Genomic DNA, 10,883 nt, shown 5'->3' with positions numbered 1-10,883 from the left:
TCATCACTCATCACTAATTATTCACGCAGTTTAGATAAATGAAATTGTTTAATTAGGTAGGTACTAAGTACCTACGTCCATATTATATCCATACATGATTTCATCATAACAATAATTCAATTAGCATAGTGTATGGTTCTAAAGTTAAAACAAGCATGATTTATTATGTTAAATACCTACCTAAGTAAGTAAACCTAAATATCTAAGCCAGAAGGTTTAGTTAAGTAACTAAACATGTGTAGCCAGAATGGCGATGTAAATATTCAGTAAGGAAATTTCTGAGGTATAAAGGCGCCTGTGTGGGGGACCCTTAATACGCCCTACTTCCATTGCGACGTTATTATCGCAGCAGTGTGTAACTACATGACCATCCTAATACAAAATGTACTGAAAACAGATATCGCAATAACGCATGCGATATTATCGACCGATAATAACGCGGCTGTGTGGAGGAGCCTTAAAACAAACATGAGTATCTTTATTAGTTTTTTTAGCGTTTAAACTAGCTATCGAGAGTCATTCTATTGGGAAATAGGACTCCAAACGGGTTCGAAACTAGTCGGGCTTGCGTCGACTAAGCATGTGAGTACAGCATCTATTATGAAAAATTTGGTAATAATAAACCGACTTCCAAAAGAGTTAATGACAATCATGGACATTATTACGGATATTTGCTTACTTAGATTGAATTGTTCTCCGCTTCGCGAGCATAGCGGAGACCAATCCTTAATCTAAGGATATTTCTTGGTTCCGTCCACGCTGGTGACCAATGTTTCGTAACCAGCTACAAAATAAGATTATACTTCTTCTTTTCGTCAAGAATATTTTATCCGGGTTTGTAACGAAATAAGATTAAAATTATACGTTTTTTAGGTACGTACCTACTTAACAAGTTTCTAAAAGACACCTACCCTATAAAGTAAGTTTATTTAAACGTATTAGCACGTACGTACCTACCTCATCATCATGATAAATCCATCGCTGGCTCAGTACAGAGCACGGCTCTCCTCTCAGAGTGTGTGACTTCACACATCTTTGAGAACATTATGGAAGACTCCCTGGCATGCAGGTTTCCTCACGATGTTTTCCTTCGCCATTAAAGCAAAGTGATACTTAATACTTACTTAAAACGCACATAACTCCGAAAGTAGAGGTGCGTAGTCGTACCCGGGATCGAAACCCCCAACCTCCGATTTGAAAGCGATCGTTCTAACCACTAGGCTATCATAGCTTCCCTACCCAGCTCCCTAGAAAGGTAGGTATTATTATATATTGTATCTTATATCTAAAGCAATCTATTAGGTACCTATCCACCAGTGGCGTGCACAGTGTTTGAAGCCAGGGTAAGCATTAGTTAGGTAGGAACCTATTTACTGGCAGGTCATAATGAAAAATATGCATTGAGCCATTACAACTGGGGTAAGCAGTGCATATATGCCTCTATGCCCTGCACGCCACTGCTATCCACCACATTTCGAGATCTACCGACTCCTTTTATTAAAATCACTGATTACAATCTGACACGTGATATCTGATAGGTATCATTGTGATGGACATGTGACCGGCGTTCCAGCATCAATTAAAAGTTAGCAATCGAACTTTAACTAACAGATACGTAGGTATAGCTACCAGTACAACAGATATTTTAAAACAATTAATGAAGGCAGGATTATTGATGCACAACACAATACCATAGAAGATATATGTGTATATATAATATAATACAGCACTAGGGCAATTTTGAACACTGCCTTAGAAAATACTATTAATTCTACACTTTATTCTTCTTCCTGGGTTTTCCTAGAATTTTATTTATTTCGTTTTTTTGCCTCCTGAAAAGTGGCGTTTTGTCCTTTACGACCTTTGAGCCCAGAGCACAATACACAAATAAATAGTTAGGTTGATATTGAATAAAAAAAAATAAGTCAAGTGCGAGTCGGACTCACACACGAAGGGTTCCGTACCACTACTATCGTACAAGAAAAACACTTAAATTTTTTTTTAATTACATGATGGCCATTTTGAAATTTTTATTAGGTAATTGTCGTTGTAATGGCAATATAAAATACACATTCTGTGAAAATTTCTATTCTCTATCTATTACGGTTTATGAGATAAAGCCTATTACTAACGGACGGACGTTGGTACGGAGTATGGGACCCTAACACATAGCTTAGGATTAATTTTCATAGATGGCACATCTATGAATATTATCTCAAACATTGCCTGGAAACCTCCTCAGTCCTCAGTCCGCTGCAAACCTGACGGTAAACTTGACCGTGTACGGCCAGTGTTACAAAGTTACAATGTTACCCGTGATAACCGTACATTTTTGGTCATTTTATTATATTTTATTCTATAATTTTATTTACTCTTTACTCTATGTTTTATGGTTTTAATTTGAATTATTGTCATTGTCATTGTCAAAAAAACCGCCGGGCCGTATTATATAGTGTTATATTATAATTTATAATTTATACGTATTATACTCGCACAAGTGAAAAGGCCATTTAAAAGCACTCAAAAGCATGTTAAACTTTGATCAAAAAAAGAAGAAAAGCATGGCATAAAAATTAAAACTTTTCATACGTTTTTGCTCAAATTGCATTTTTTATGCAAGACTCAAGAAAAACAAGGACTTGTTTTTAACTTTCTTGACACTAAAAATGGCAGACGAGTGTGAAGGAAATACACAAACTCAAACGCAAAATTCGCAAATAGAGTGGAGTCAGCCGGTTCCTTCCTTACCGATTCCCATTATTTGGGGCCGGTTATACAGCATAGCTGGAAAACATTGCTGGCGTAACGAGAAACAAAATCCTGAATACTATGGTAAGTAAGAAGAATATTATATTCAATATGTAGTAGGTAGTAGGTACTGCATTGCACCAGAGATTTATTATACTAACATTGGATGTACCTATAAGTTCGTGACAGGTCGAGATGACTATCTGGGTAGGTATGTGGCGGGGGGACGCCTCGATTGCCATCTCAACTTTTCGCGTACCCACTATAATAACAACCTTGAAACTTTCAAAAATAACAACCTTAAAAGTGCTACCAATTTTCAATTTTAACTCTGTCATATCTGTATATCAGCTAAATTTTTAATAATTTTTTAGATCTAATAAAGGCTGACTTTACACTTGGAAGAGCTCCAAGTTGTACATTTGTAATGAAAAAAGATCTTATCAAGGATGATATTGTTAAAAGTGTTAGTAAACACCAATTTGTCATTCATCGAGACTTAACGTAAGTATTCCAAAACTAACATTTCATTTCTCTATCTACTAATTTTAGTGCATGGATCCAGTAATTAGTGATGTTGTGGTTTATCTTTAGCTGGGTAGAGTAGGCTGGTTCATCTAAATATATAAAAGGAAAAGCTGACTGACTGACTGACTGATCTATCCAAGCATAGCTCAAATGACTAGACGGATCGGGCTGAAAGGCCTGTAGATAGCTATTATGACATAGACATGGACATCTGCCTGTTTTTATCCAACAAAAGTTAAACCTTCCAATGTTCAAAAAGGTAATTAATAAATATATTCAATAACAGGGAACCCCTCAATCCTGCTATAATAACAGACTTGTCATACAACGGTACATTCATAAATGGTGTCAAAATTGGAAAAGGGAATAGCAGAGTGCTAGATGACAACGACGTTATTTCAGTTACACACGAAATTGTAAAAAGTAAGTTATATTTCTGGAGCATCTGTTTTTAGTACATAATATAAAGTTTAATAAGTACTTTTTTTATTTGTTATCACACTTCTTGCCAGAATATTGTAATTATATTTTGGTCTCACTAAAATCGTAATACTTTGTATGTTTGTTTGTCATCATTCATCATGCTGAAACTACTGGATTGATTCAGACTATTTTTGATATCAATAATCTCAGTAAAATTGTAATACAGTATGCCTCAGAAAGTAATGTACATCGACATTTAGAAGCCAGCTATTTATATTAAATTTATAACTCTTGAATAGTTAACGGCTTAGCTATTAGAGGAATTAAAAATTCAACTATACAAAATATTTATTAGAAAAAGAACATTATGAACATTATTAGTAACAAACAAAAACAGGCAAACAACAAGAACTTCAGAACAAATTTAACATTTTTCTTCAACTAAAATTGTACAAATTACCTACTGACCTTTAGATGCTGAGGTAATGAGATTATAATATAATTTATCATATCCATTTTAATTACCAAACCAAATTGACACATTCTAAGTGCATGTGCTTATTAATTAACAAAGTGCAACATTTAAAACAAACTTATTTTTTATTTTACTTTATTTTTCAGTATTTTTGTTCAAGGATCTCTTGAAAAATGAACAAGACAAAGTACCTAAAGAAGTATCGCAAAAATATTATATTTCCAGAGTATTAGGACAAGGAGCCTGTGGCACTGTTAAACTTGTTTATGACAAAGTCTGTATTTTTTTTAAACATATTTAAGCAATGTTTACACAGAAGTGGTCTGTGGCCATGTTTTAGGTCATTACAACAAGACACCATACAAGTCTACAGAGGAGACCACTTACTACAATATGTGGCCGAAAGTAATGTACCTCAACCTAGCAACCTAGCTACCTCAAGATAGCAGATTTTTAGGGTGTTGTCCCTGTCGTTGAGGCTGACAAAACGTCATATAGGTATGAGTGACAGAGACAATGCTCTACAAAGCCGAAATGTCATTCTAAAGGCTGATGTACATTACTTTTGGCTGTGTACTGTACATTTCTGCCACTGGCCAATTTTGTATAAACCATGCCTATTCCAAATAATATGTTGTCTATCTATATATATAAAAGGGAAAGGTGACTGACTGACTGACTGACTGACTGATCTATCAACGCACAGCTCAAACTACTGGACGGATCGGGCTGAAATTTGGCATGCAGATTTATTATTTATTATGACGTAGGCATCCGCTAAGAAAGGATTTTTGAAAATTCAACTCCTAAGGGGGTGAAATAGGGTTTTGAAATTTTGTAGTCCACGTGGACGAAGTCGCGAGCATAAGCTAGTTAAAATATATTTGTTAGAATATTTCTTACTAATTCCAGGTGAAATGCACAAAATATGCTATGAAAGTAATAAAGAAAAATAGACTGACAAATGGGCAAATAAATCATTTGAATGATCCAGTAAAAATTATGAACGAAGTCAAAATAATGAAAGCTTTAAAACATGTAAGTATTAAGATATAGCTGATGCCTGCATGGTTTTAAGTGTTTAAAAATTCCATGGGATCTCATTAATTTTATCGGTTTAAAAGTAGCCTATGTCACTCCAGGTCTTTAACTATGTCCATGCAAAAAGTCACGTCGATCTGTTGCGACGTGATTGAAGGACAAACCAATAAACAAACACACTTTCGCATTTATTGTACAGCACCCCGGATTTATTTATAATATGAAGTAATGATTTCGCTACAACAAGAAACTTAGGTTTAAAAAATACATGAATTTTACGTCATTTAATTTATTTTTTACTAGAGGATGCCCGCGACTTCGTCCGCGTGGATATAGGGTTTTTAAAAATCCCGTGGGAACTCTTTGATTTTCCGGGATAAAAAGCCTATGTCCTTAATCGGGATGTAAGCTAACTCTGTACCAAATTTCATCAAAATCGATTAAACGGTTGGGCCGTGAAAAGCAAGCAGACAGATAGACAGACACACTTTCGCATTTATAATATTAGTATGGATTATTTCAAATGACCCTGATGAACCTTTTACCAGTTTAGTTAAAGTTATTAGAGTATCAGTTCTTGTTGTATAATCTTAGTTATTTACAATTTCCAGCCCTGTATAATATCACCGGAAGAAGTGATTGACTCGCGCGACGCGATGTATATAGTGATGGAATACGTGCAAGGCGGTGAACTGTTCCACAGGATCCACAAGCAGTCTCGCTTGTCCGAGAGACACACTCGCTTCCTGTTCACACAGATGGTGCTCGCAGTCAAATATCTGCACTCACAGGGCATCACACACAGAGATCTCAAAGTGAGTATATTACTTAAATTATTTTCCTAAGCATGGTGAGGTTGTATTGAGAGATTAAATGTAATAAAAAAACCGGCCAAGTGCGAGTCAGGGCCGCGCAACGAGGGTTCCGTACTCCAGTCGTATTTTTTCGACATTTTGCAGTGTAACTCAAAAACTATGTAGCATAAAAATAAATAAAAATCTGTTTTAGAATGCACAGGTGAAGCCCTTTCATATGATACCCCCACTTGATATAGTTATCTTACTTCGATAATTGAAAATACTAATTATTAGTTTATGACCACAATTTAATTTTTTTTGTGTGATGTAACCACAAATTCGCGGTTTTCAGATTTTTCCCCTAATACCAGCTATAAGACCCACCTACCTGCCAAATTTCATGATTCTAGGTCAAAGGAAGTACCCTCTAGGTTTCTTGACAGACCGATAGACAGACAGACAACAAAGCAATCCTATAAGGGTTCCGTTTTCCCTAGAAAAGGGTAAAAACTTTCAAACCACCTGAGTTAGGTGCTAATCATGAGAATAGTCTTATAGCCCTTGTAGGGTAGCAATAAAATTTTAAGTTGTTAGTTCACTTTTTGCCCTGTTTTTAACAATAATGAAAAGAAAAAGTAATGTACATCAACCTTTAGAAGGAAATAGCAGATTTGTAGAGCACTCCCTCTGTCGTTGAGACCGACAAAACGTCATAATATGAGTGATAGAAACAACGCTCTAGAAAGCCGAAATGTCATTCGAAAGGCCAATGTAAATTACTTCGGCCGCATGCTGTACCTTGTATGTATGTATTAGAAAGAGTAAAAAAGTTTAATAATTAAAAATTAGCATGTCGATGACGCGACATAAAGTGTAAAGCGCCTAAAGAAGTTGTCACTTCAAAACTTGCAGCCTGACAATGTGCTACTAGTGAGTAACGATGAAGAGACTTTGGTCAAAATCTCGGACTTTGGTCTGAGCAAGTTCATACAAGAGGACAGTTTCATGAAGACCATGTGCGGCACGCCGTTGTACGTAGCCCCGGAGGTGCTCAGAGCCAACGGCCACAGGAGCTATGGGCCTGAGGTTGACGTTTGGAGCTTGGGTGTCATATTTTTCGTCTGGTAAGTTAAAGTTTGAATTATTTACTATAATAAGTTTAAATTTACTATCACTACCCATATTACAAGTTGTGAAAGTTTATTGTTTGCTAGTTTGTCTTTCAATCACGTCTTGATTTTATGTGTGGGTACCTGGGTATAGTTAAAGAGAGAGTGACATAGGTTACTATTTATCCCGGAAAATCAAACAGTTCCCACAGGATTTTAAAAACTAAACCCACACGGAAGAAGTCACGGGCATCAGCTAGTTTTTTATGAAAGTGGTGAGTGGTTAAGACGTTGGTCTGCTAGTCTCGTGCTTATGAATTCCTCAATATGCTCAGGATTCTATTTTATTCTTAAATCTTAGAATCTCTCTGTTGCTTGGTATACACTCGCGCCAAATAACTTTGCAACCTTGTATAACACAAACTATTATTTTCAGTCTTGTGGGCTACGTGCCGTTCTCAGCTGAATACTGCAAGGACATGACTCTGCAAGACCAGATCCTGAGCGGCAACTACTATATATCACCAGCGCACTGGGAGAGCGTCAGCTTGCAGGCCAAGGTGCTCATGAAGAGGATGCTCACCGTGAGCGTGGCCAGGCGGATCACCCTCGACCAGATCCTTAGCCACTGCTGGATGCAGGTGAGGCATCTCTGATTCTACTGTTTTCCTGTGAAGGATTAACATATCAAAGTCTGCAAATCTGAGGAAATATTCTGGGTTAAATATTGTGTACAATGCATATATTTTAGCACCTATTTAATAGTTGAACTATACTTTTAACATAACAGTTGACACAGAGCTAAATTGGCGAGTGAGATCTCAAAATGTACGCGCTATGTACGTTTAGCACTAACGTATAAGTCTAAGCTATAATAATAATATGTTTATCATGTTACAATTAACCTAATGATTTTAAAAGTTTTGAATGCAATTTTGGTAACTTTGACTACTTTTGCAGAAAAAAATAGTTTTGGCAGGGTAAGATTTTTGACCAGTCTACTAGATGCATTTGACGATTCAAAAATACTTATAAAAGTTTAATTAAATAATTTTTTGTAATGTACTGCATCTTTTGCAGGACAAGGATGTCAACCTAAGAGTAGAGCAGTTGTTATCGCTGCAACAGCACAAATACAGCCAGGTGACTACAAACTCCTCCAGTAACTCAGATGAGGAAAACAACAATAGTGGCCACTCTGTGGTCACTCTTCTAAAAACCATTCCGACTAATAAACGACCCTTGAGCAACAGTTTCAGTTCCTGTGAACCGATCCCAAAAAAACTCCGAGTGGCAGTTTATCCTAGTGTTGGCAATAATGACGATTCCAGCAAAACTGACAGCTACTGCTCGCAAGAATCATAGATTGACTTAGACTGAGGCCACACGGTGCGTTTCCGGTTCCAATGCGTTGCGGCGCCGCACCGCTGCGATTTGAATATTGAGTGCCACACGGACACTGCGTTGCCGCTCCGGCAGAGACTATGGCGTTGCAACGCACCACCACTCCTCGCTGCTGAGAGACGTTCTCTGGTCCCAAGTTCGTTGCGCGTGGCGATGCGGTGCCGCACGACGGTAACGCATCGTAAGGCATGGTAAAGTGATTTCTGTGTAGGATGACGCAACGGCACCGCTTAGGCGCCCGCGCCGCACCGCCAATGCATCGTGTGGCTTCACTCTTAGTGTTTTAAACTGTATTAAAAAGTGTTATGACTTATGTTATGTACCTGATGTGTTAAGGAAAATCACTGGTGTGATTTTTAACAACTTTTTTTAATTGTGTTGTTTATGTTTGTTATTTGTGAAAGTGCAAAAGCGAAATTTAAGTATTATTTTTTAATTTCAAGAATTGATAATTTTATATTATAATTTACCACCTGGATGTTCGAAATTTTTTTTGATATAGGGCTCTATATTAGATACTAGCTTATGCTCGCGACTTCGTCCGCGTGGACTACACAAATTTCAAAACTCTATTTCACCTCCTTAGGGGTTCAATTTTCAAAAATCCTTTTTTTAGGGGATGCCTACGTCATAACAGTTATCTGCATGCCAAATTTCAGCCCGATCCGTCAAGTAGTTTGAGCTGTGCGTTGATAGATCAGTCAGTCAATCAGTCAGTCCGTCACTCTTTTTTTCTTTTATATATTTAGACTATATTGACGGGAAGAAGTTAGTATGCTCTCTCTGTACGTAATCCCATACCAATGATAGACAATAATCTCGGTGGGCGTTAACCATTTTGAGCACTAACCAATCACAAACATGTTTTTAAAAAAATTCCCAATATTTGCCGCTTTACCCCATATTAAGATTCAAAAAGACAATACTATGAAAAATAAGCAAAATATAATATCTTTACGTAAAAGAGAGCCTTGTACTAACTTCTTTGCTTGGATAGAGTACCTATAACAATGACGGAACTGCCATTTTCGCCATAAAGGCTGACGTCGTCATTTTTTTTAACACTATATTTTTAATTTGTTAGAGCCTTGACTGAAGGGTCGCAGATTCCGATCTCAGGCAGGCCTTGTGATTTTCTGACTTACCTATAGCTTTAGGATAGGTAGTAAAGAACGTTAATTTTAATGGATTGTTAATATTATTATACCCTCAAAACTTTTGAAGAAGGATATATGACTGATAGTTATTGACAATAGTTATTTTTATGTGTGAATTGTGTTTCTTACTGGAAAAGCTCGAACTACGGTAAATCTAATATTAAAAAGTCCAAAGTGTTCTGTGATAATCTTTAATTTCGGAGTTTACTCAGCTAATCTTAGGATTTACTTCAGAGACACGGTCAAGTTGAATAAATAACTAAACCAGAACAAAATCTGACCACCCCTGACCACTACTCCATCTTGCCTGTCTAGTGGTACACTTTTTGTAAAGCGCGAAACCATAAGCTCGTCAAGGAGGTCCTAAACGATGCGAGCATACGACGCTGCGAAGGGGAAAATGGCAAGCGAAACGAGCCGGTGACGTCTGTAGTGAAACGAATGTCGAGTAGGTGAAGCTGAATGAAGGGACAACGAAGTCTTCTGGCGTAACCTATTGAACAGTTAGCCAAGTTTCACTTAAATCTGACGTGACCCAGCGAGGCGTAGGTGAGCGAGGTGTACACGGGTAAACGCCGAATTATTGAAACTTGTTTTAGTTATTATTCAACTTTACTATGTTTCTGAGATAAAACCTAAGATTTACTGAGTGAATGCTAGTAAAAGGCCGAAATTAATGATTTGATAATCATCAAAACAGTTCAGACTTTTACAATTAAGACTTGGTAAATCTTGGGTTTTACTGGTAAATCTCAGGATTTACCGTAATTTGAACTTTTAAAGTAACATATCGGTTGATAGTCTCATTAGGTACTGATTTTAATACTTCGTGTAATTTTAATACAAATCCAGTATGATGATACTAACTACGTAAGTTGTTGATTTACTGTTATTGATTTGACAATTTTATTACCTCTGATATGGAAGTATTATTGTATGTAAAAGATTGATCATTGACGTAAAAAAGAGATATTTTCGGACGAATTCATGATTTGAGAATACAATAATTATGTAATGCCAGCCAATGGGGCCGATTCTCTAGTACACAATCTCTAAACTAAACTAAATTAACAGGTCTAAGTCTAGTGCTTTCTTTTTCCGCAAGCAACATTATGAAAGGGATAGCAATAGATTTAGACGTGATATTTTAGTTTAGTTTAGAGATTGTGTACAAAGGAATTAGCCACAATGTTCACCTATG

At 36.6% G+C, this 10,883-nt stretch overlaps 1 protein-coding gene across 1 annotated transcript; it reads left to right on the top strand.

Moving 5' to 3' along the window:
- Positions 1 to 2,440: 2,440 nt before the first annotated feature.
- Positions 2,441 to 9,161, top strand: lok (ovarian-specific serine/threonine-protein kinase loki). Its single transcript, XM_069503401.1, has 9 exons — positions 2,441 to 2,832; positions 3,123 to 3,252; positions 3,563 to 3,699; positions 4,321 to 4,448; positions 5,087 to 5,212; positions 5,827 to 6,030; positions 6,925 to 7,136; positions 7,558 to 7,762; positions 8,202 to 9,161. Exons 1-9 carry the CDS (start codon positions 2,667 to 2,669, stop codon positions 8,484 to 8,486), a joined length of 1,593 nt encoding a protein of 530 aa, XP_069359502.1. The 5' UTR covers positions 2,441 to 2,666; the 3' UTR covers positions 8,487 to 9,161.
- Positions 9,162 to 10,883: the final 1,722 nt, after the last annotated feature.

Source organism: Maniola hyperantus, chromosome 15, assembly GCF_902806685.2.
Source record: "Maniola hyperantus chromosome 15, iAphHyp1.2, whole genome shotgun sequence".
NCBI lineage: Eukaryota > Metazoa > Arthropoda > Insecta > Lepidoptera > Nymphalidae > Maniola > Maniola hyperantus.
The sequence above is the reverse complement of the archived record's forward strand: the minus strand, read 5'-3'. Positions and strand labels throughout refer to the sequence as shown.